General features: G+C 33.7%; 2 protein-coding genes across 12 annotated transcripts in view; one reads left to right on the top strand and one right to left on the bottom strand.

Moving 5' to 3' along the window:
• LOC106142447 (G protein-activated inward rectifier potassium channel 3) overlaps nt 1-11,448 on the top strand; it is a 40,923-nt gene extending 29,475 nt beyond the window's left edge. For 2 of the 5 annotated variants that reach the window (XM_060946757.1, XM_060946758.1), the window contains 6 exons: nt 2,781-3,219; nt 4,114-4,293; nt 5,348-5,537; nt 6,490-6,614; nt 7,142-7,247; nt 8,091-8,479. In XM_060946757.1, coding sequence (XP_060802740.1) covers nt 2,781-3,219; nt 4,114-4,293; nt 5,348-5,537; nt 6,490-6,614; nt 7,142-7,247; nt 8,091-8,479 — 1,429 coding nt within the window. Of the gene's footprint in view, nt 1-2,780; nt 3,220-3,748; nt 3,929-4,113; nt 4,294-5,347; nt 5,538-6,489; nt 6,615-7,141; nt 7,248-8,090; nt 8,480-8,887 lie in introns of those variants that run through there. The other 3 variants (XM_013344196.2, XM_013344197.2, XM_013344195.2) reach the window with 3 other exon arrangements.
• A 511-nt stretch (nt 11,449-11,959) lies between these two features.
• On the bottom strand, nt 11,960-26,488 carry LOC106142448 (G protein-activated inward rectifier potassium channel 3). 7 transcript variants are annotated; one of them, XM_013344198.2, is made up of 4 exons: nt 26,184-26,488; nt 21,029-21,354; nt 19,761-20,818; nt 11,960-12,617 (listed from the first exon to the last, which is right to left on the bottom strand). In XM_013344198.2, the coding sequence occupies exons 1-4, from the start codon at nt 26,196-26,198 to the stop codon at nt 12,364-12,366; spliced, it is 1,653 nt and encodes a 550-aa protein (XP_013199652.1). In that variant the 5' UTR covers nt 26,199-26,488; the 3' UTR covers nt 11,960-12,363. The 7 variants fall into 7 exon arrangements, with proteins under 7 accessions (XP_013199652.1, XP_013199653.1, XP_013199656.1 ...); XM_013344199.2 differs by having other exon boundaries at nt 21,074-21,354; XM_013344202.2 differs by having other exon boundaries at nt 21,029-21,373; nt 26,273-26,488.
• Between the last annotated feature and the right edge of the window lie 148 nt (nt 26,489-26,636).

The raw sequence follows: 26,636 nt of genomic DNA, 5'->3' as shown, positions 1-26,636 counted from the left end.
ATTTATAATCGGTTTAGGTACAGCATTAAGAGCCGTGGCGTCATGAATCGATTAAGTCAGTCGTTAACATTCCTACTCGCCACTCGTAATAAATAATAGATTCAAAGTGGTACTGCATTGATTGAAATTGCAAAATATACGATGATATCAAAATTATGTGTTCATGTTATATGGTACGGGTCAACTCCTTCACACATACATAATTATCACGTCTTTGCCCCTTAAGGTGTACTTAGACAGAGCCAAAAATCTTGAACAGACTGATTGGCCAAGTTCAGATATATACTTATAATAAATAAATAATAATAAATCTAACACAGATTGAGTTAGCCTCGAAGTAAGTTCGAGACTTGTGTTACAAAAAACTAACTCAATGATATTATATTTTTTAATAAATACTTATATAGATAAACATCCAAGACCCAAGCCAATCAGAGAAAGTTCGTTTTCATCACGCCCTGGCCGGGATTCGAACCCTATATAGATATACTCGTATTGCTTAATGATGGAACTGAGATTTAAAGAGTGACAGATTGCTAGCCCATCGCATAAAAGAAGGATTCCAAATTTACCAATGACTGACTTATACAATCTGAGAGAAAAGAAAAAACTGGCACACGCTATGTTTTAGTAAAATTTACTTACATACATACATATATAATGTATGAATATAACAATATTTAACTAAAATAACGTATTCACATTGTATATATAATAAGAAATCTATTTTTGATCCATGATAATAAAATAGGTGTTGCATATTTTTTCTCAATCCATTGTAACTAAACCTTGGTCAATTTGTGACGCATTGCCCGAAGCTAACTTGACTAATTATAAATTGTTTTTTTTTCCTAAGTCACTGTATTGTATAATTAGAAGGCAATTGTCACTAAGGATAGTAAGATCCTTCCTAAAGATTGTCTGCATTTATATTTTTCTTTAAAAAATTACGGAAACAAGCGTGTCTTTCTCACGACGGTTATAATTATGTGTTACCCAGATTGGAATGCTTACACTCGGACGCTAAGTACGCCGTTTAATTGCCTTCGTTTTTCTCGCTCGACATTATTTATTTATTTATTTATTTATTACTCTTTTATCAGCTTTTTTTCTGGCACTCGTATTTTCACCAATGATAAACCATATCAATTAGTTCTCCCTACATTACGACCTTCGCAAAGATAACCAGTTTTATTGAAAAAGCTGTGATAACTGAAGTGCATATTTGCTTTATGGAGTCTCGAGTGATAAAGTAATCTAAAGTGCGGGATAAACCCCTCCGAGCGTGAAAGCCTTTCCGAGTGGATTCAAATGGACTCATGTTTGCAGATTTTTTATCAGTAAAACGAGTACCATTCGCTTACTTCTATCAACTTAAGTGTTCGTTGTGAATACTTATATAAGATCAACTGTCAAATGTTTGAAATTAGACCCCGGGATCTGAAACACAATAGCAGATCTAGGGTTGTAACTGAATATATGAGAATAAATTCTTTCTTGATTTCAAATAATAGTGTTGATGAAATCCTTTCTATTCGTGAAAATCCTACTTCAACTATATTTTCAAGATAAGTTTATACAAATAATATCATTATCATTTTTTCGTGCTATGAAAACCAAATTTGGTCATTGGTTCTAATGGCCACAATAAAAACAAGTGTATATGCATCATTATATAATTTTAGTATCATTTTAGCTATTTGAAAATTAAGAACAATATGTTGCTATATTAATAATAAAAAGCATGTAATACGTAGTAAATAGTTCAGTTACAAGACAATGTGAAATATCGTTGGCGCCACAAACAAATTAATAAAGTTAACTGGCTACAGATGATTACACTAGATATACATTGATGATATCAGATTGATTGAATTGTTTGCATGAAGAGAATTATTAATGTGAATAAAACGAAAGAAGTTTGCAGGAATCGTAGCAAGTGGAAAAAGGAATGATTGTATGCATATACAGTGGTGAACCCATGACATTTTATTCTGCTCTGTTATTTGGGGCTAGCTTTATCAGTTTGATTGTAATTTTTTATTTAATAAATATGTGAAGAAATTGGTAAAACAAAAACAATACTAAACCGCAGAGATTAAACTAGATTCACATCTCAAAATTTGCTGTACGTTTTCTAAAATCGTATACCTGCTTCAAACCAACTGGCCCTCAGAATTTTATTTGATACATAGGTACGAGTATATTATTTGTATTACCTTTAAAATATGAAATATGTCGTATATCAAATGAATGAAGCAACTTCATCTGAAGTATCGTTTTGTTTCTGCAACTTCTCAACTTTACGCTCATTATTCAAATTTATCAGTTGCACTAGAAAAAAAATGTTAAATGGCGTAAAAAATTAAACGATGGACGAACACTCGAAAGTGATGATCGTATTGTTTACCTAAAAATTCGAGGTCAATAGCATTACTGTTACTTGATGTCGTTTTAATTTTGTAATTTGAGTGCTGAGTATATGTGACGTCAATAGACGATTTTTATTTTTTGCCAAGTGATTGATTACTTTACTGAATTAAAGAGATCAATATTTTTAAAATATCTTTCATGCTCATGTATGCAAAAGTTATATAATTTCTTATAAGTCTAAGATCTGCTCAAATTGACGCATGTTATGATATACATTATAACTTTTTACGATATGTAACTATTATGTTTAAATAGATTAATAGCATCTATTATATCGTCATTATCTCGTCTTTAAGGGCCATTATTATATATTTACCAGATTTATAATTCCACGCCTTTTCTTTCAGATACCGTGGACCCCGTTACGCGCGGCGTGTCAGAAAACGTGTGATATTCAAGCACGGAGACTGCAACGTGGTCCAATGGAACGTGGCCAAACGCAGGCGCCGATACCTTCAGGACATCTTCACGACCCTTGTGGACGCACAGTGGCGCTGGACGCTGCTCATCTTCGCTCTCTCCTTTATCCTCTCCTGGCTTCTATTCGCCCTTATCTGGTGGCTCATCATCTTCACCCACGGCGACCTCAGCCCTCAAACCAATCCCAATGTCACCTTCATCCCCTGTCTCAATAATGTCCAGACCTTCACTGGCTGCTTCCTCTTCTCCGTTGAGACCCAGCACACTATCGGTTATGGGTCTAGAACCACGAACGAGGAATGCCCTGAAGCAATATTCGTTATGTGCATACAGAGTATTGTAGGCGTATTTATTCAAGCTTTCATGGTAAGACGCTTCTTTTTTCCATCTTAAGTATTTATTTTAGTTAATTCACTCATTGCTGAAATCGTCCAGTGTGTTCTTGTAAAACGATATTTTAGCAGTGAGCGTGCATTACCTTTTTACAATACCTTTCTCTTAATTCAACGGAAGTAATATTCACATTCTTGATTATTTAGTAGATACTTGACTAGTATTAGTACATCAAGAATGTAACAAACGAAGTATTGCGATAAAATTCTAAAAAACTGCTCGAAGCAATATGATAATTTAATATTAAAATAAACTTGGCATTATTCCAAGCATATAAATGTTACCGAGTATATGATCCAGCCAGATGCCCTCTTAAAAATAATTACCACCTTATCATGGCACTTCAGGCTTATAAAAATTGAACATTATCTTGGCATGAAATAAATTATTTATGGATCATGATAGTTAAGAATGTTTATCATTACCACCCTGATCGGCAATCTGTCCAGTTGGTAAGAGAGTATATCTGGCGACAGATGCTGCAAGGTTGTTCTAATTTTAGGTGGGAATCGTGTTCGCAAAGCTCTCTAGACCAAAGAAACGAGCCCAGACCCTGTTGTACTCCCGCAACGCCGTCATTTGCTTGCGAGACGGCCAACTATGTCTTATGTTCAGAGTCGGAGACATGAGAAAATCGCATATTGTCGAAGCCCATATCAGAGCACAGATAATCCGCCGCAAGGTATATAATTACGACAAAACGGAGACTGGTTAGTGATTGGGGATATCAGACAGCACGCTTAACAAACGTTTAGAGCTCGCACCGACTCCACTCTCTAACTTTCATGTGGGACACTCACTTCGTCTTCCCGTTCCGACACTTGTCCGGTTTTGAACTTCTTCAAAACTGATTTCTCTTGTCCATAGGTGGGTCTTATATTCGCGAAGCTGGCTCGAGCCAAAAAGCGAAACACCACGCTCCTGTTCTCCAGGAATGCGGTGATATGTTTGAGGGACGGGGAATATTGCCTTCTTTTCCGCGTTGGAGACATTCGCAAGTCACATATTCTCGAAGCCCACATCCGCGCCCAGATTATACGAAAAAAGGTATTACCTAACATATGATATTGTAAATATTCATATGTATTAATTGCATTTTGCTATGACTGTGCTGTGCGTCCTTTGATATGCGTATCTGACCCGTCTATGGACTAGAGTTACTGACACTTGTCTTGTATGTACTTAAATTGTTTGCACTGCCTCGCCTTCACCTTTGCTTTCTGCTTTATCAACCTCATAATAATACCGGCTATTAATATTGCAAATACATTAAATATAAAATTGTTTACATGTTTCTACAACAAATTAAGAAATAAAACACTGATGGTACTTTAATAGCTTTGTGGTTGTTGATGTAGTATTATTTATGTTATTCGAGATGACTTCTAAGAAGTCAGGAATCTAACAAGTCATTAGTCTATAATGACTGGAACAGTAGCCGGTACCATTAAATTCAAGTGGTATGGAATTGGGCGAACATTTAAAATGTTTCGTTTTCACTAATCTATTTCTAATTCTTCGCTGTCTGTTATGAAACTGGCACTGCACGCTTGTTAAAAATTCAGTTTAATGTTTTAAAGAACAATATACTTGTAGTTATTTAAACAAAGAAACTATAAACTTTTTCGTTAATAACATTTTGATGAAAAAATCTTTATTTGAAATAACTTCAAATAAAGATTAGCATTTTTTCCGCCACCAATAAAATATGCTTTTCAACTAATTTAGCAATATAAACTAAGAATGTGCATGTGTTTTTGCCACTGTCACTAACATAATTTTTACTACTCATATATGTAATATTCCTATCCGATAATCGGATTGTAAGTATAAAAAATTTGATTAAAAATGAATTTGAGACTGATTGTATAGCATTTTCTCTTTATTGTATTTTGTCTTGTTTAAATCTTATTATTGTTATCCAATGTTTTCCTAAAATTATAAATCTATATTTTTTGCAAAACATCATAACTGTAGCATAATGGTAAAAAAGTACATACAGTATCGAACTATCTTTGAAAATATGGGTTGAACATGTTGATAAAAAAAACTGTCGTGACCAACAAAGGATCAGAATTGATAAAATATTTGTATTTAATAGATTACCAGAGAAGGGGAGGTGCTGCCATTCTACCAGCAAGAGTTGAAGGTGGGAGCTGATGGTGAGGAAGACCGACTGATGTTCATATGGCCGATGACCATAGTGCACAAAATTAACGAGAAATCGCCGCTATACAACCTATCTGCCCCGGATATGCTCAGGGAGAGATTCGAAATCGTTGTGATGTTGGGTAAGAAAAAATAACTCTATATAAGTAAATAATTATTACATCACCTAAAAAATATATGAGTCCGTCCAATAACAACATAATGAGAACCTGTAAGTATCGAATTTCATAATAGTGTGAAAGCTAAAAGAAAATCGTTTGGATGCAATATAACTCTCAAGTAGCTGTTTATTTCATCTAAGAGATTGGGTTATTTCATCTAAAAGGTTTTTTTATACACCTTGAAGCTTTGGTTGAGTGGACTTCGGACTAAAGTTTTATTATTAATAGGTATGCAACCGGGAATACATTTAGATATTTGATTATCATTAATTTTGTATTTCTATGGTGGATGGCAACATTATCATAATTATATATGGCAACACCACATGTTGTTGGCACTTCCGAGACAGCACGTTGGCCTGGTCTTTGCCTGTGAATGAATATGTCCGATCCGATTTTATACGTCACAAGCAAGCAATTTGTGCCAAAAAATATCAACTTATTACTACTGTTTATAAAGGAAATTGTTGGGATGTAATCCAAAAATAAACAACTCGTGTTATGGCGTAGACTTTTAATAGAACAAAGAACTATATAAGCCTTTATATGTTTATCTTTTTTATAAAAAAATAAAATCTTCTGTTCGTTCCTTTGGATTTTTACTAAGTACCTAGTTTATATTACAAATGTCTCATTACTTCCTTACTCTTCCTGATCACCATGCAGGTATTTTTCTAGGCTCTATCGACGATAAAAACATGATGTATTTGAGTGTGTTAATTATTACCCAAACATACTTATACTCTTGAAAATATCTTTTTACTCTCATCAAAAATCTTTCCAAAATTACTGCAGAAACTACATCTTCACTTGTCACAAACCCTGCGAACTTCTTTCGCTTCCTCCACTCCACGTGCTCTTAATTGGACGTTTCAGAATACATTGATTTGACGAACATTGTTTTTAATTACAGAGGGAGTGATCGAGTCGACGGGTATGACGACACAGGCCAGGAGCAGCTTCCTACCCTCGGAGATCCTGTGGGGGCATCGTTTCGAGACCATGGTCACCTTTAGGAAAGAAACTGGAGAGTATGAAGTAAGTCTTCGTCTTGACTTTTTCATTTATAAGTAAAAAGTTCGCTGCTTAAAAGAGCTCTTTGAAAGACAAATATTGACACCTAAATTCTAATTCATTTCAAAGCGTGTTACCTACCTACACTAGGCTGCGGGAACGTCCCAACTTACCAGTATATCAATGTTCATTTGCATGTATGAACAACAGTTTTTTATAACTTTTATTCTTCAAAACCAGTAATTGGGTGGCGCCTATCTATTCTGTATATACTCCTACGAATATACATATTTTATAATTGACATCAACAGTTTAAAGAAAATAATCTTCTCTGCTATCTATCTATCTCTGCTATGTGGGAAATGATAAAATTTGCTGTCTGGAACAACTGAACGACTTTGGTTGGTTTGGTAGTACAGAAGTTTCGGGAAATCTAATAACGGTCGGCAGCATCCCGGTTATAATGTTAACCATTAATTCGGAATATTTTTCTTTCTTTGGTCCGAGTTTGAAATTTAATTGTATTTCAACATTCATTTTATATTTTCCAGGTTGACTACACGAGATTCAACAACACTTACGAAGTGGACACGCCTTTATGCTCCGCGAAACAACTGGATGACCTCCGCGCCACTGTCTCCACCTCACAAAAACTGGGTAAGCTAAGCATTCATTCTCTTGCTTCTATCTAGATGTAAACCAGATGAGAACTACTGCTCTTTCTTTTTCATTCTTGCCGTCACTTTGTGTGATTGGTATGCATTAATACGCTTCTCTGGGTCCTACTCCCATACTGTCCAAATGTCAACGAACAACTAACGAAATTTCAAACATCGTTGTTGATCACAACAATTGAATCTTTACTATCTCATCAAGAAAAATATGTAATGAAGTTAGGTATGCCCTAAGGATTTCCATCTTGACTGGTTGAAGAGTGTTTGTTCGTGTTTATTTTATTAGTTTTTTCATTATTTGCATATATCAGCGTAGAAAATGCTCCGTTTGTTTCTAAATTCTCCTATATTGGATGCGCACACGATTGTAAACTCGTAAATCACTGCTCAGACGTTATTTGGACGTTGATGCCAATAATTTGTTTCTTTTAAAAAAATTTACGAAATTACGCTGTAATGCGACACAAACATGTTGTTATTTTTCATAATAAATAAACCTACTTAACTTTCCATTCTATTTTATTAGTAATTAGAAAATTAATTGAAATAAAAATTCGTTTACAGAAGAAGGAAGATTTCTATCATACATTTAATCTTACTAGAATGTTCTTGATATAATAAAACTCATAAAAAACTAATTTTATATTCCAGTTGTAAGTAAACGCCTGCCATTGAAATTCTTGAATGGATAATTAATTAGTCTTGACAGAATTCCAAAATTTGCTTCACGTTTTATTCCGAGCAAACAAACGATCGTAAACCACTTTTGTCTGTGTCTACAAACATAAACTAGCACAATGTTAAACTGTGTTTATTTCCTTTACAGACCGCTTGCTTGGCACCATCCCAAAGACGTTCTCCAACGACACGCTAGACATGAGCTCGGTAGATTCCATGTCGATTGACGAACACATCGAGATTAAAATTCCCGAAGCCAGGGCCCGAGAGAACAGAATCATGGCCCAGAACAACTTCGTGCAAAACATCAACGAGAAATCTAGGAACACGAGTCACACTCACCTAGCAGTTGAAAATGGCGAAAGCATACCTAAAAACCCAGAAACGAGGCAGTCTGAGCCCCGAGAAGGTCATATACATAGAAGTCACAGCCACGCCAGTATGAAAAGAGTCCATGGCCTGACCCCCAACGGTGTTAACCACATGGTCAACGGCCATGACCATAAGCTTGAAGAGCGCGAACGAATAAAAAAGTAAGTACCCATAGCTACGTTTTTGTCGTTTCCGGCTGTCCGGATTAATTTGTGTTTTATAAGGTCATTACCATTATTAACTTATTGTTAGAGAAAGAATCAAAACTACTATAGGTATTCAAATAAACACTAACTTATTTATTTTATGACAGAAAATGTTTAAAATACTAGCAATCCAGCTAGGTAGGTAGCTAAGCTAGTTTTGAAAATTTGTTACGCATAATGGATTAAAAAGAACGCCAAATTCAAATTCGAAAAGAAGAAAGATTCGAAGATAAATATACAACTTTTATATTTGATTCTGGACAGCTATGCAAATTTGATAAACATAACAAATTAAAAATGATATTCATTTTCTCTTTTTACATTAAGTATAGGTACTCTATATAATATGATATATACTAAATTTCAGATCCCCCAGCAGCACCCTCATCGAGGAGAAGCCCCCAGTGATCCCAATCCTGGTGACGTCAGCAGAGGCCGAGCCCGCCTGACGCGTGCGCGCCCTGCGTGACCGCAACTGCAGCTACAACCGCGACTCCATCCGCGTGCGATTCCCAGCCGGCGGCGTCGAGAACATGATCCAAATACATGAAGAGTAGTAGATACAATGGGAACCATCAGGACTGACCAATTAAATATAGAGATTTTTTAGACTATAGATCGGAAGTTGCTGACGTATGTGTCTGTGAAAAACCATCCTTTTTGTCTGCTGGTAGGAAATTCGATATTTGTCATAATGTTTTTGCTTGGTCTGAAATTCAGCCATTTTCAGCCCGATTGTAGACAGTTGTTTGTGTATAACGCGCTTGAATGTCGTGTAATATATACAAAATTCAATGTGGCACGTAGGTTATAAATTGCTCAAATCACTGGTTTAAACATGCACTCGGAGATCGCAGCCGTAAGAAGTCCGTAGAACATGCTTTAAAGAATGTTTTATCTGTGAAAAATATATTAAATACGTAATACAGAGACAATATAATATGTTATTTACGATGCTTTGAACATCAGACTGGCGTAGTTTAGTTTCTGTTCTGAATTTGAATGTGGTGTGATAAATTGATTTAATTCCAAGGCTTACGCCTCTTCCATGTCGCCAGTATCTTAAAATAACTATTACGTTATTTTAATTTCGGAACGTACTTTTTCCAACTAATCAGTATCGTAATTTGAATGTCGGAAAACCTTTCTTTATCGCAGTCATGGTAGACTTGTATACGAATTTAGTGAAAGGAGATGTAATTATAGGTAGGTAAGTGTCGTATTTTATAACGTGGCTGTTATTATAATCAAGTACTGTTTGTTACCAAATTGTATTACGTAATTTTAATTGAACTTCAATATTTAAAGTGGTACTACAACTATATAACAACATGTAGGTTCAGTTGTTTTTCATTTTGCTGGTTTCTTAGTGCCTTCAGAGTTATTGGAGATTTCTTTGTTTCATGTATACTTGTTACCGATATTACGTGCTTCAAAAAATTCGCAAATTACACTAAGTACCAGATAGGGTTGTATTTAGGACAAATATTTATTTAGATGATGAGGTTAGTCGAAGAAGAGACAAGTGGATAAATTTGTACCAAATCTTTACAATTGTGTATTATTTACGTCTACAATGAACTTAGAGATTTTAAAATTTGGTACCTACCCATTTTGCGAAGGACTTTTTATTGGGAAATTCATTCGCCTAATTTTTCATGAATACCCGAAAAATAAAAAAAAAAGGAATCTGGTGAATTATAACACAAGATGAAAAAAAATGAATCCAGTTAGCGTGTTCTAGAATAATATGAAGGATAAAAAATCCTAGGTATAATTTAACATCAATATATCATGTACTTACTCTAGCCAAATTATCTGATGGATGAAATCCTGAGTGCAAATAAATTATACAATAAATATGTATAAGTGAGAATTCCTTCGTTTTAAAAATGATCAAAAATCTGATGTTCTTCTTTCATTTTGTCTCAAGTATGTGTAAAATTTTCAAACAATATTTAATTAAAACTAGGAAAGTTGTCTTCAAATGTTAATTTAATTTATTTTTGCAGCATTTTTCTAATAAAAACCTTGTATAAAATCGGATATGTGTACTTTACTATTTTTATAAAAATATAGCGTATCATAATTTTTGGCTTTTTCTAAAACGAAGTTGAGTTGACGTGTTGTGAATTTGTGACCGAACATTATAGTGTAAGTAGCAAATTAAGTGCCTGATGTTATCTTGTGTTACGTAGTAATAAAATTATCGAAATCAATTTTTATTGAAATTTATTGAATTGTGATACTGCTATTTAATATTTTTAAAATTATTCGGCTTCCAATTAAGCGATTGCTGTTTATATAAAAAAATTGTATTGTAGGGTTTATAAATGCTTCCAAATTTTTAAAATTGTTATAAACATGTTTACATAGCAGATATATCTTATGTCCGCTTTTCAATAGGTTAAAATTTTATTAGTTCTATACAATGCGAAATTATGTGTTAACAAACTATCTTGTATAACTGCTCTGGCAATGATTGATTTCATTATAAATATATATTTGTATATAATATTACTATATTAGGATACATTCTTGATTAGCCTAATTGCAAAGATAGCGTGTGCCTAATTAATATCAATTCAAGGTAGTAATGAATTTAGTAGTCATATAAAATATTTATGTAATTTTTATTTTATAACAATGTAGATTATCGTAAAAATAAAGAGGCAATGATTTTTATGAAAATAAGTGGTTCCTATAGCTTTTCAATGAGGTTTTGAATTTTGTTGAGGGCTGAATTCGGGGTCAGGCGGCGCGGGCGCTGCTTTATGTCCATACACAAGCTTTGTATTTTCCTAAACAAAAACCTGTCTATTAAAGATTTATTTTCAATAAAGTTGTTTCATTTTCAAACTTTTGTATAAATGTCAAATGGAACATGTAACGTAGTCTAGTGTCGCGAACTTTTTTTTTGTAAAACTTGTTTATCTGATAGCCAACAATAAACTTAAGCCTGTGCTAGCTACTTGTCTTCCCGTACAGCTTGTAAAAGTAAATCAAGGGAAAAATGATTAAACTTGAGATGTATCTGCATGTTTTGAATATCGGCCAGTTGGTATATTGTCTGAGCAGCCCTTAATTAGGCTGAGACAATAAGTAACAAGAAATCAGCATTTTTCCGATATAAATGGAAATTTTCATTTTTATCATATCCACTTTACGACAAATAGGTAGTAAATATTTTCTTTTTTTCTCACATCAATTGTGGATTGTTTTTCAGTCAGCATCTTACACAAGAATCTTTTGTGCTGCTTTGTCCGTAGAGATGTCCAAGAAGTAGCCTACGTTACTGTACTTCTGAAAGTTTATCAGACGGATAAGGAGGAATTGGTCCATTAAAAACAACATTAATTTGGACTAGTGTCTGTAAATAATATATTAAACATAAAATACCATACCTACTTTTATGGGGGAAATGAAAATTAATTGTAACCAGATTTTTAAACAGTATTTTAATACTAAAGTTCTTAATGAAATATAATTTTGGATTTATAAGCAGACGTTCTACAAAATCAAAAAGTAATTGAGCTACTTGACAAGAGATGGCGCTAGTTTTACATCGATTTATCAATCCGTAAAATGCATTACTTAACAAAATATAAATAATAAATCTTAGGTATCTTAACTATCTATGAATATGATAATATAGTCAAATATTTACACAAAAACGGACGAGAAGTAAGTCTTATAGACATCCTATTCGGCATACTGGTAGAGTCCTCAGCACCGGACTACGCATGCCGGATATGTCATGACCTCAACGAATGTTTAGTTAGTATACCATCACACAAATTTTGAACTTTCTTTAGAGCTAGCTCAATCTGTGTAGAATATTCACTATTTAGACCGTCGTTTCACTTTCTTCTTAGTTTCCTCTTCGCTTGAAGACGACGAGTGGTCTTCAGGAGAATTAAAGTAATTCGACGGATACTTGACTATTGAAGGTCTTGGGGTAAGACTAGACCTTCTTATAGCATCTGCCAGGAGCCTGTCAGATATTCGGCCGAGGGGCGAAGCGGGAGACTGAGATTTGAATGAAGATCGCAGGATGATGTCATCTTCTGGGATTGGGGAGCCGACCGCCATGTAGCCTGGAATACATGAAAGGTTGAGAGTAATTCTACATATAATATCTTCAAAATGGAGCAGAAGAAGTGCCGACGCTAAGTAAAGCGTATACTTGTAAGATAGCAAAGAAGAAATAGTTCAACTTTCAACGTCTAATTTAAAATATTTGAGAAGAAATATGCCTGAAAGTCTCAAACATGGTATTGATGTAATGGAAGGCCCATCGTATTATTGAAAAGGTTTTCATCTATAGATTCATAATACCACTGAAAAGTGTATAAAACAAATAAATTCTTCCATTGTATGTGACTATAAGAAAGTGCTACGACCTCAGAGATCGTGCGTAGCCGTTGAGTCGTTCAGTGCTACGACTATTGTAACTCGTAGCGAACTCGTAGCAATCGTTTAATGTTTTCATTTCTTCACCGAGTGAATTTCATGAAAATTACCTATTCCACATAATGAAGTCCAGTCACCAAAATGATTTCAATACAATTATCAAAATCCCTTCAGTAGTATTCTCATAAATAAATATAAATAAATAAATATATACGGGATAAATTACACTGATTGAGTTAGCCTCGAAGTAAGTTCGAGACTTGTGATACGAGATACTAACTCAACGATACTATATTTTATAATAAATACTTATAAAGATAAACATCCAAGACCCAGGCCAATCAGAAAAAGTTCTTTTCTCATCATGCCCTGACCGGGATCCGAACCCGGGACCTCCGGTGTCACAGACAAGCGTACTACCGCTGCGCCACAGAGGCCGACATTCTCATAGTGCAAAAGGAATTCCATAATATATTTATAGTTCTTGTAATCAATATTATCTTTTATATTTAAGACTCTTCATAAATTAAGGTTTTATATTATACTCACTTATTATATATACTTACTTATTTTGGTCTCCACTCCATCATTTGATAAATATAAACGTGCCTTAACCCTTAGAAGCGCACACATTTCCTTTGCAAAGCGACGACACATGACATTTACTAAACAGCGCAGGCGCATCCATCAAGATAGCAACTACTCATACTACTATAACCTTGCCAAAAGCATTTATTTACTTTCGTCAGTTTTTTTTTAAGTTTAACAGATTTGGATATATTATAACCTATATACTAACTGATATTTTTTTACAATCATATTTGAAGCTTTAATAATCCGAAACGTGAACACATTGGTTTTCTTCTGGTAGTAGTCAAATTAATAGAGATAAGCCAATTGAAGCTATAATTAAAATTCGAGGAATGTATTTTTAATATTAAATTCATTTGGATATTATACCTTAGTTCGGTGGAAATTTGGAAGGGAATGTTATAATATAGGTACGCAAATAACTAAACGCGTGATTAAACATGATTCGGTAAGAAATAAAAATAATAAATATTAATAATAAAAAATATGTACATAGGTTTTGTAAATTAAACACCAATAAACGTCGCAAAATAAATAATTATTCTTTCTGTATTTACATGCAACAAAATAAAGTTCTTAGCCTAATTATCCTTTACTTTCTCATGATGAGACCAGACATTTTGTGACAAAATATTTTGAAAACATACCTTATATTAAAAATAGAGATTCCAAAAATACATTCGAGCAATTATATAATTATATAAAGATTTTTAATGTAAAAGATGATTCAGAAAAACATATACCTGATGTTTATATTTCTAAATTTGGTTTTTCTATCATAACATTTTTACTTAACTATGTTATGGACGTAGGCACAAATTACTGGCCTGCATTTCATTTATATTTTTTCTTGAGTCTAGATTTTTGGAAATATGGTTAACTTTAAACTAGCGGTACAATAAAATAATATGACTGAACTGATAAGAACCTAACGCTACGCTATAATGTCATTCTTATTATTACATTTTCATTTCACATTATTCCAAACTATCCACTTATTTATAGATAATTAATCTTTTCAATGGAATGTTACGAAGTATTCGAGGGCCACACACAACCTTGGTTTTACGTACATACTTGAGTTAGGAGTAACAATATTGAGATATGTCTTATATCTGACTAGCTCTACTCTAAAACTGTTTTTATTTCTTATATTTTACAATATTAAATATTTTACATTTTGTTTTCTGTGTTATTGTCTTAATGTAAACTAGGTATTCCGTATTGATATGACATAATTATTTAGCCCTACAAAGCTTTAAATAAAATATACACGGCAAAAATAATGTCGTATATTGTGTATCTAATGCGTCTCAATTACATGCACATTGCCACATTAGTATAAAATTGGAACAAATTTGTTGAAACTGACGAAATAGTAAGAAATTTAATTTTAATGAAAAGCATAACGTTATTTTATAACGTTGTTATGTTGAAGTAAATTATTTTCATCAACAATCAAGAATAAATTGACGACAATAACAGCTATAGCACTGTTACCCAATAATCTGTACTCCATTTCTTTAGGTACTAAAATAAAGGTAAACAATATTGAAATGTATTTTTATCAAAATTACATTAGGAAAATAATAAAGTAAGTTTAGCTATGGTAAATTAATATAACATCTGTTATTTCATTTTGCTTTTTTCTTCTCATTCTTAAAAATACGTCTCAATTTTTTTTCCCTTTATTTGAATATCTAAAGTAAAGGATTATACTAATATAACAGACTGTGTATACAGTCTAATGGGTGACGGTACCCGTAAAACTATAATGTGACGGTAAAATCTCCGTCTGTCTGCTCAGCCTTCGCCTCTGTTCCAGGTCGTTCGGGGAGCTTCAGCACCATCTGCTGGCCTTGTTCGGCACTCTCTGTTTGACATCACAAAACATCAATTTCATCTTACACTACTAATTGACACGTTCAAAAATTTGTCAAAGATTTCTTTTTTAATTTTTCTAAATATAAATTATGTGTTTAGGAATTTAATCCAACACAGTGTGAATTTTTTTAAGCTAATGAAGAATCTATTTGTACATAATACATAAATTCACCCTCATTAGGATGTTGACGAAGTGGTTAGATAAAATTTTTCTTAAAATAATTTTTCATTAGCCTAAACTGCCCCTAGATGTTTCACAAGTGGCTCTGTTCGGAAATAAATTAAGTGCAAAGCATCGACTCTGTCATCAGACCTTAAAAGCTTCACATCCTGGTAACTCTTACATACATACATAAAATCACGCCTCTTTCCCGGAGGGGTAGGCAGAGACTACCTCTTACGACTTGCCACGATCTCTGCATATTTCCTTCGCTTCATCCACATTCATATCTCTCTTCATGCAAGCTCGGCGGTTTCGGGTACTTTTGACCTGACCCTTTACCAGGACGTCCTTAATTTGATCAAGATACGTTCGTCTAGGTCTTCCCACTCCGACCTTTCCCTCCACACCCTCCATGTATATCTGCTTAGTCAACCTGTTTTCATTCATCCTCTCCACATGACCGAACCATCTCAACATACCCTTTTCTATTCCTGTAACTACATCTTCTTTCACATCACAACATTCTCTTATCACGCTGTTCCTTATCCGGTCACTCAATTTCACACCCAACATACTCCTTAACGCTCTCATTTCCACTGCATTTATTCTGCTTTCGTGCTTCTTTTGCCATACCCAACTTTCACTCCCATACATTAATGTCGGGACCAACAACTCTTACACTTGGTTTATATCAGGCTAAACAGATAAAGGCCTTATTTATATTATATAAATATTATTACTTCTCAAGTTGAACATCTAGGGATCATAAAAAATAACCACAAAATATAATTTTTACAAATATTGTTTTAAAAATTACAAGTACTTACGACAGGCTTCATAGTTTTTACATATGTATCTAGCAAAGCAAACTCCTACAGCGTTAATTAAACATCATAAATTCTAAGAAATTTTATGACATGTCTAAAAAGCATGCATGTGATCTTTGTTTGACAAGTGATACATGTGCCAACTCATATTGTTAAGTGCATACTCGGAAGGCAAATATCTACTTAACTATTGAGATAGAAAATACTCAGAAACTAACTAACTAGAAAATATAAACTACTGAGGAAGAAAACACAACATATACAACTAAAAATTAAACTGATATCCGTGTAAGAAACGATAAGTAAAGTAAGTAAATTTATACCTATTGTTTTCATTATAAGCATAAAAATCGGTATAATATTGCTTTATATTTATCAAATTTATATTGTTATAAGTTCGTTGTCATTCAAGTGCCTACATTATTTAATATCTTGTAGATATTCCCCTCGGTGATTTATATAAGGAAAAAGCATAAAATTAGAAATGGCTTATTATATATGTATTATGACGCAACTTATAGCACAATTATAAAATGTTATCTTTATATGTTTTTTTGCGTGCTTGGATTAAAAAGTGACAATAAGCAGATAAGTGCAATATATAATATTAGGTACAATCACTGAAATTAAAAAAATAAATAGAACAATAAAATGTGTTTAACTAAAAATTATATTATTTTGGTAAAAGTCGTAAGAGAAATGTGAGAAATTCGTCAGATTTCATTTTCAATAATAAACTTAGATAACATTAGTTCGATTGTTATTCTTGAGTATGCGCAAAGGAATTAAATATTTTAAATAATAATAATTTTGTTCATTTATTCTTTTAATTGTACACTTCTACTTTTTGGAATAATATAAGTATGGATATTTTTAGCAACTTACTTAATACTAAACTTTGATGTGAATATTTTCTCTAAAACCCTAAATTTTTTGTTTTAGTCTTAAATAATGTAGGTATGTATTTACAATTGAACCTTTCATATTGTTAAATGTTACACATACTTATCACTTGTATAATTATAATTGATATTATAAGTAATACGTAATGTACTCCTTATTAAAATATGTTTATACTTTCATGATAAGAACCAATTAATATCGACCCGGTACTAGGTACTTGATAAAATCTGAACCTTTTTTTACTACTAAACCTTATAATTAACACTCTAAAGTTTATAGAAGTAGCAGTGTTAGACGACAGAAATATTAAAAATATGTTTTTCTAGCAAAAAAATATTCCGTGAATGTTTTTCAATAAGGTGTTTTTTTAACAAATTACCTATTCAAAATAACGCTTAGAATTATAGTTTATTTATGTTTAATATTGTTTTGTCGATAATAAATTGTAAATATTATTTAAGGTTTGAAAATGAAATTAAGTAATTTTATAGAACTTATTAGCCTAAGTAAAGTTGCTTGGAAAAGAATTGTACATTCTAAGTATTACGAGTAGGTATATTAAAACTTAAAACGCCAAAACTCATTAGCCATATCTCCGCTATTTTGTTTTTTTACTCTTTATTGCAACGATTAATAAATGTGTATATTTTCTGAATTTGTGCGAATACTGCATGATATTCGAGAAAGGAGAGCAGTCTAATTATCACATATATACCGCATTACATTAAGTAGCAAAGACAGATTAAACAAACGAGAGTGGCCATCATTTTGATTGTTTCTGCTTAGCACCTAAAGAATTCATTGAATAAACGTCGAAAATAGTCTCGTTTTGTGACGTCAATTATTTTGTTGTTTTGCTCAAACAAAAGTTATCTCTCTCACCTGTACATACCGTAATATATACATATTTCCTGTCCTCGTAGCATGTGGCATGCGCGACGCCGCGAAAAATTATCGTTGTCCCGTTTTACGTCATATTAAAAAGCGAAACAGCTATTTTAAATTTACTGTAAGTAATATTTAGACCGCTATTCTTACCCCTAAAGATGCTTTTTGATGAAAACAGTACACAAGTCTACCCACTAAATAAGCAGGTAATTCTTGAACAGACTTACAGGATTTTTCTAATAACATGTCTGAAATCATCCCTCGTCGGGAATACTATAAGAGGATAGAGTATATAATTCCCCAGGTATAGAAAGATAGCTTGGATAGTATTCCTATCAGCCGGAAACCATACGGCTCAAGTCAAACAAATGTTTCCTGTGTGAAAAAGTGGGGAAGTGCTAGGATCAATTTGGCAAAATGGTACATCCTGTTGAAATTGATAATCATTGAATTGGTCTGACTGGACGGGTATAACTTATAAGAGCAATTCATAAGGACCCTTGCGAGGTTTCATATGTATGCATTGATACAGATATTGTATCATTGAATATGTATCTAGAACTACCGCAAGAGTTGATCTGTCGTTTGAGGTTTCACACATACAATGTTATAAGTCTGTTTCTATTTTATTTCGTCTTATTTAATTACTCTTCTTAAATACCTTCACATTTAAAAATATGTTTGCTTACCGTTATAATATTTTTACAATAATTTTACTCAATTTTCGGCTATATTCGAACGTTGTTTAAAAAGTACTATATGTGTATGAAAGAATAACTATTTTTAATAACTAAAGTAAGCAATATTTAATAAGTATCTTTGAAGAAGAAATCCCTAATTGAATAAGATATCAAATGATTCAGAAATTTAATGTTATCACCATCAAGACAATGAAATTACAATTTCGGCGCTTATCAATACTTTATAAAATTATAAAAATTGTTGTAAAACACAGTAAGTAGATAGTGAAAAGATAATAAATAACTACGTTTCCATTGAATTCACGTTTAAGTTCACATATTGTTTATTAATTTATGGATATTATATACCGTGTAACAAATAGTATGCAATTCAATACACCGGTATTTCTATACAGCTACTGTATGTGACTGGCTTCGTAAGATATCACGTGAAATAAAACAACAAGCTATGAATGTCAACTAAACTAGCACTTAATATTTATATTTATTTCTGAATATTATGTTTCTAGCCTTATATCTATTGACACTAAATTGGTAAATAAACTGACGCATATGATTTCTAGAAATACTAGGTAATAAATTAGGCTTTATCTTGTGTTTATAAACAAGACACTTACATATTGACCCTTGATAAATAATTGCACACATAAATAGAAATTGCACACGGAAAAATCCTAACTTTCCTAATTGATATACTTACAAATAAAAGGACACCACAATACGTCATTGTAACACTGACAGAGATATTTTTATCATGATTAAAGTAGTGTCATGATAATGTTAAATGAAGCGCACCGAAAAAGCATGATTAGGTTACGTTTCGCACACACAACCAGCCACCGCTTGATTTGACTTTGAAAATAAACTCACCGATGGATCTACGGTCTGTCTGGCTGCCGTAGAACTCGTCCAGTTCCTTGGCTGAGCACAGAGGAGTGTCCACCTGGGTCGTCTCTTCGAATTTAGAGTAATCCACTTCGTAGCCTTGGCGCTCACGATTGTATGTCACTAAAGGCACAAACCTATGTCCCCACATTATTTCAGTAGTGGTGTAACTCGACCGTGCTTGCGTTGTCTGTCCTGTCGACTCTATCGTGCCCTCCAATATAACTACAATCTCGAACTTCTCTTGGAGAACGTCTGCTGCGGAAACGTTGTAGAAAGGACTTTCAGCGTTTATCCTATGTACCATCGTTATTGGCCAAATGAAGAACAGATTGCTGTCACATCCGTCTGCGTTTAAATCTAGCTCAGTCTGATAGTGGGACAGTACCTCGCCTTCTTTTGTTGTTCTAGATCTTATCAGTTGAGCTCTCACACTAGCTCCTATTATATGGGACTTTCTCAAGTCTCCGACTCGGAACATGAGGCAAAGTTCACCATCTCTTTGGCATATCACCGCATACTTTGAAAATAACAGAGTTTGCGTTCTGTGCTTAGGTCTAGTCATCTTAGCAAACACTATTCCCACCATAAAGGCTTGAATCATAACACCTACTATACTCTGCAGACACATAATAAATATAGCTTCTGGACATTCTTCGGTGGTGGTACGGGCACCGTAACCTATCGTGTGTTGAGTTTCAATACTGAAGAGGAAGCACGATGTGAAACCAAAAATATTAAACACACACGGTTTCCAATTTGACGATTCTTGCATTTCCGGTAAATGATCATATTCCAAGTCACCATGTGTGAACGCTATTAACCACCAAATGAGAGCGAATCCCAACCAGGATAAGATAAAGGAGAGTGTGAACACTAATAAAGTCCACCGCCATTGTGCGTCCACTAGGGTAGTGAACATATCCTGTAGGAACCTCAATCGCCGCTGGGATATTTTCGATTTGAGAATATTGCAGTCTCCATTTTTGAGAATAGCTCGTCGCCTCGTCCTTCTCGTAACTCCATGTCGGTGCGACCTGCTCCTGTAAAGAGCATACACATTTTTATAACAATGCACTGCAATAATTGTCATTAGGTGCTCATTAGTTCTACACTCCTGTAAGTGCGAATGTCTAGTTCACGCTTGTATTCGAGCGGAACCGACCTTCGCCGTTGTTAATATGAATGTATTAAACGTTACGTATGTAAATGATTGGGAGACATAGACAAGACGGACAAAAGCGAAACAGTACGGTCTGGAATCTGTCGGAGACGGCACAGGGGGGCTTGCTGCGAACCTCTTGCTGCCGGTGGGGTAGTAGACGCCGGGTGAGAGGTTGCCGTTGATGGCTGTGGGTTTGACTTTGAGCCATTCGTCTGGGAGGAGTTTGGCTTCCTCGCGACAGACTGGGGACTCTGGGTCGGCGTGCATGGTGCCGTGCGCGCGGATCACTCGCGAGGGACGGTCTGCGGCAGCATCCTCGCGGCGTCCTGAAGCGCCGCCCGAGATAATGACGAGATCACGACTGCGGTCTCCGCTGCCCGCCACGACGCTAAACGTTGTTTGTATCGCGAGATTCTATAATGAAAATTATCAGCTGCGGAAAATTAGTTTGCACTTCATTTGACGTAGGATGTACAGGGGGCGTTATTTTAGAATGTATGTTATTTGATAAAGCGCCGGAATTATAAATTCACCAATTCATGTACACAGAAATCATGTAGGTTGAGCACAAGCAATATTATATATAGGTATATCGGTTAATGTTTAATTGATACACACATAAAATCACGACTTTATCCCTGACGAGGAAGACAGAACAAACAGTCTCGAAAGACTAAAAAGCCACATTCAGGCCATATAATTGATATTTGAAAACACATTTAAGAAATGCTTTTTTTACCTGTCATTCTGTACGTAAACTCATGTAAAAGTAAAAGGGAGCTAGGTTTTTATTACCTTATCTCAAAGCCTTTTTTATATTTTTACGAAAAAACTAAATAAACTGCTAAAAACATAATTTTGTTTAATGAATGTCTGAAACGTATTATATTTTTACTCCATACGTACTTAGCGCACAAAAGAAACACTTTAAAATGATTTAGTCCTATTTTATTTGTCCACTGTGTCCTATAAGTACATAAATATTGTAAAGTTTTCGCGGTTCTTAAAACAGTTACAATAACTCATAATAGATGTCGTCAAACACTTATGTTCAATAACTTATCAAAACTAATTACATGACGTAAAAAATCATTCTTTTTGCTGCGCCGTAGTCGGGTAAATAGTTATTGTCTTGTAAAAAGTACAGTCAAATTGATTGAGTATTTTGTTTCCTCCTGATGCAAAGATATCACTTTGAAATTAATTCTGCAATTTGTTACACAAATAATAATTTAAATATGTACCTAATATTTTTGTAATTCAGCATGTACCAATACTAATGGTGGCTTTATCACTAGAAGCGACCACGCATTTACTGGCTTTTAAATTACAAAATTAGATTTGATTTAATATTAGACATAAGTGGTACAAAAATACTGTTAGGGTTACAATACATAAATGTGAGGTCATTAGAAAATAATATCCCGTTCTAGAACACCATGTATTTATCTTGTCAATATGCCCGAACACACCCCCCTTTTCATTAAATTGGCTAATTTTAGTGTAAATAGGAATGATATAATTTGCATCATTTCTGGTATACTAATTTGATGGTCTCGCATATTTTTCGAATGAAGGCCAACGAATATGGAGAAGAATGAAAATAACAATAGAAATAATAAGAACTAGCACCTTCGGCATCACGAGTAGAAGTATGCGTATCAAAGTGAGAAAGATACGCACAAATTAATATAAATGTTAAAAAAAATATCAATAAAACATACGTAGGTACTCCAGAAAGCAAAAAAAAAAAAACAAAACAAATATATGAAAAAATGCGCGGGCGATAATTTTCATAAAATGAACTGGAAGATTCTTAAATGTTGTAGAATTATTATTGGTATATCTTTTTTTTAAACAATATTGTATTAGTCATTTGTCTTCCAATCCACCTGATGGTAAGTGACGATGAAGACGAAGATATTACATGCCTATCCAAGACATACCCATTTATTTTACTTTTGTATATTCGCGTACAGTACTTGTCTGGGAATATAGACTCAGAATATATGTATCTAATACTAAATTACCTAGTACCTGAACATGCACAGAGTACCTAATATTGAGGCAGAGCAAAAAAAAGCAGAATCATATCAATCAGAAGGACATAGGATACTTTTATCCCGGTAAGAAGTAAAAATTATATTTCCCGTAGGATTTGCGAAAAACCTGAAGGTATCATTTTGTTGGTGGCGCTAAAATCGACAAAGCGATAAAAGCTAGGAGGGGTATATATTTAAATATTTTCTCTTAAAATGCTTTTTGAATTATCTAGCGGACATATTATTACGCAGATTGATCTGATCACGCCACGCCTCCTGTTAAATGTGTTTAAGCACGATTTATTTACTGTCATGTAGGTACTTAATAGACGACATTCGTGATTCCCAAATAAGCACCTATGTGACGATTTTCGCTAATTTCCCTGTCATTTGTGAATAATCTGCGTCTAAAGTTAAATCTGTAAATTCTAGGAAAAACATCACGTCTTTCATAAGTTTTTTGAATTGATTATTTGCGAATAATACACGTGATTTTATGAAATTCGTCCTCGGGTACGGTACGGGTGTAAATTGTAGCCTAAGCTATAAACTGTAAAGTTTTATCCAAATCTGTTCAGTAGTTTTTGTGAAAGAGTAACAATCTCAAATATACCTTTACATATACCCTCACAAACATCATTGTGGTGCATGATGCCTGCATGATGTAGTGACCTTTAGCTTTGAAGCAAATATCTACTTGCAATCAGGAATAAGCTATGATCACATTGGTTTTTAGAATTCAATGGAACGTATAAGTATGTACATGGATTTTTTATTGCTTCTATTTGATTTGTTGCTAGTAGGTATTTATTTTGTAGGTAAATGGGTATTATTTTTGGTCTCAATAACCTCTGAATTTTCTTAAGCAAAAGATATATAGTAATATAAAGCTTTGACAGACTGACAGGGATTCGCTCATTGTTACATTAACAAGGCTACACGCACGTCACTATTATTCCTGTACAAAAATAGCTCCCACTTCAGCACAACCCGGTTACCTACGGTTAGTGTCCCTCTGACAAATACAAACATAAATGATTGCAGTAGATTGCATTGCACCGCGTGGCATTAGGGCGCGGACAGACCGGCAGCGACATTTGTTGTGTGGTTTTGGTTTTGCAGAAATATGTTTCCCTAGATGTAAACCGCCTTTAGGTACAGATTAAGTTATAAAGTATCAAATTACGGAATTCGTATAAAATACTACTTGGTCTTATGTATTAGTTTGACAATTGAAAAATAAATATTTATGATTTTTATCAATAAGAGTATAAAATTTACTCATAAACCAAATTAATGAGAGATAGAAAGGGTTTTACGAGAATTTGGTAGAAGCCGCTAGAAACGATACGATACCTACAAGGAATTTAAAAAGAAAGATCCTCTGCTCGACCCCTTATTACGATACTTAAAGAGCAAATCAGAAAGTCTTTAGGCCGCTCTTTTTTATTAGTATCAGTTATTATATCAACGAGTACATTTATTATGTTTTTGCCAATAAATCAACAAACAAACTTTAAAGTATAAGACCGGAATTATTTTAATACTTAATTCAGTCTGTTGAAGCCCTATACAGCAATCAGCCTTCTCAGCGCGTGTCCTGGCAATCCTAGAGGAAACGAGGGGGAGCGCGTGCCGATCAGTTATAACTGTTATTTGTTGCAATGAGTATAGGTCTTTTTTTTCAATTTTTATTTTTTTTGCATTACCTGAAGTGAGATGTCAAAGGACAGATTTAATTTGAAAAAACTAAAATAGGTACTGTGCCGACTACACGTACCTAAATGTGGGAAAAGGTTACGACGAAGAAGAAGTTTAAGAACATTCTATTGAGTAAAAAAAGGATTAACTTTTATTATATACATTGGAAAACATCATAAAATTAGTAATTATTATAAAATTTACTTTAAAAGAATTAAAATTTTAAATAATTATAGTTTTTCCTTTTGTTAATTAAGACTTACTCATTTTATTAATGAAGTTATAAGATTCTTAATAAATCTATACAACGGGTCGACCATGGGTTTAACAAAATATATCAACTATAAAGAAGCATTGACCTCGACGAAATACAAAAAAATTATAACCCACCTAATTTGACACAGCCTCAATTAATTTACAACGGTAGGTAATCTTTGTGTAAACTGAATTTTGTTACGTATGAAAGTTTCAAGTACAGTGGAAAGGTCTCCGAGCCGTCATTAATCAAGATTAGGGGACACCTATCGTGTTAGGATTTGGCGGATTTTCTAGATTACGACCACTCTCCTAAGGATTTAAACTGTTTACAAGGCTTTTGTTGGGCCTTGAACGTGATGTCAGCATGGCAAAAAAAAATTAAAAGAGTTTAAGTGTACGAGTATACTAGCGATGGCTTCGCACGGGTAGCAGAATACACAGGTAACTAAGTAGTGGGACTCTTAATTTTCTTGCTATCTTGTTGACTGGTACCAAAAAAGAATAAAGTACCAGCTAACTCTCAATCAAAGACAGGAGTTTCTTAATATGAGATTTATTTTTGGCAATGGGTTAATTTAAACTCAATTCCATGACTAGGCCGCTCAGCTAAATGTGGTTATCGAGTCTTGAGATTAATGGGTACGACTACCCCGCATAAGATAAAGACGTGACACGTGTCTTCAAATTTTTGTAAACACAATTGAGGCCCACCCACTTACTTTTTCGGCATAGACATATTGCTTGTCTGATAAAACATAGATATGCAGATTGACCAACATAGATAATTGCCTATATGGACTGTAAAACCCAGTCATATTTAGTGCGTATAAAACAAAAACGGTTTGTTTATTTACGAGTATTATTTATTCTAAGTATCGATATTTTTAAGAACTTATTCTTGATTAAAGATTATTGTATAAACAGTGTGATGAATTCGGTTGCCATTGCCATTATCCTACAAGTGGAAAGATGTAGTCTCTGTCTACCCCTCTGAAAAAGGCATTATTTTATCACGTTCTTTATTTTAATTCTTAAATCACGCGTGAACTTGTTTTCAGATAATCCCGTAAAATTTCATGGGAGGTCTAAGGATTTTTGCATCCTCATAAAGAACCCATGCCAAATTTTATCTTTCTACGACTACAAGTTACAGCATTTCGTTAACCATTCAGCTCTAATTGACTTATTCCAATTCGTCTTTTCGTTCTAAATCATGAATTAAAAACGTCACATTTATCTCACCTTGACCATAGCCATGGTTAATTACAGCAATACACTTTTAAACCTTTACGACATCGCGGTGTTCTTTCACGACAAATAACCAGACGTACCTTGTCACTTTGATGATTAATACAAACAAAAGTAGAACGAACTTGGTCAACAGTGATAGTGTCTCCTTATCACCACACTATTTACGCCGACGGCGCATTTTCAAACACAAATAACCTTCGCCATCATAAAACACCAAAACACAGGTAAATTTAACGGCATAAAATCAAAAACACCTATCTTTGTCAAAAAGTAATTCGTACTGAAAGTACTAGAGTCAATTTGCGAATTCTTTATCGATGAGTGATACTTAGGTATCGAGCGTGATAAGATATAGATTCCTTCAAGAATTGAATTGGAGATAGGCATAAAAGTTTGTTACAGATTTATAATTGCTGAACAGTTGTTCTTAGATAAGAAAAGTGC

This window comes from Amyelois transitella, chromosome 12 (genome assembly GCF_032362555.1).
Source record: "Amyelois transitella isolate CPQ chromosome 12, ilAmyTran1.1, whole genome shotgun sequence".
Taxonomy (NCBI): Eukaryota; Metazoa; Arthropoda; class Insecta; order Lepidoptera; family Pyralidae; genus Amyelois; species Amyelois transitella.
Note: the sequence above shows the minus strand (reverse complement) of the source record. Positions and strands in the feature narration are given on the sequence as shown.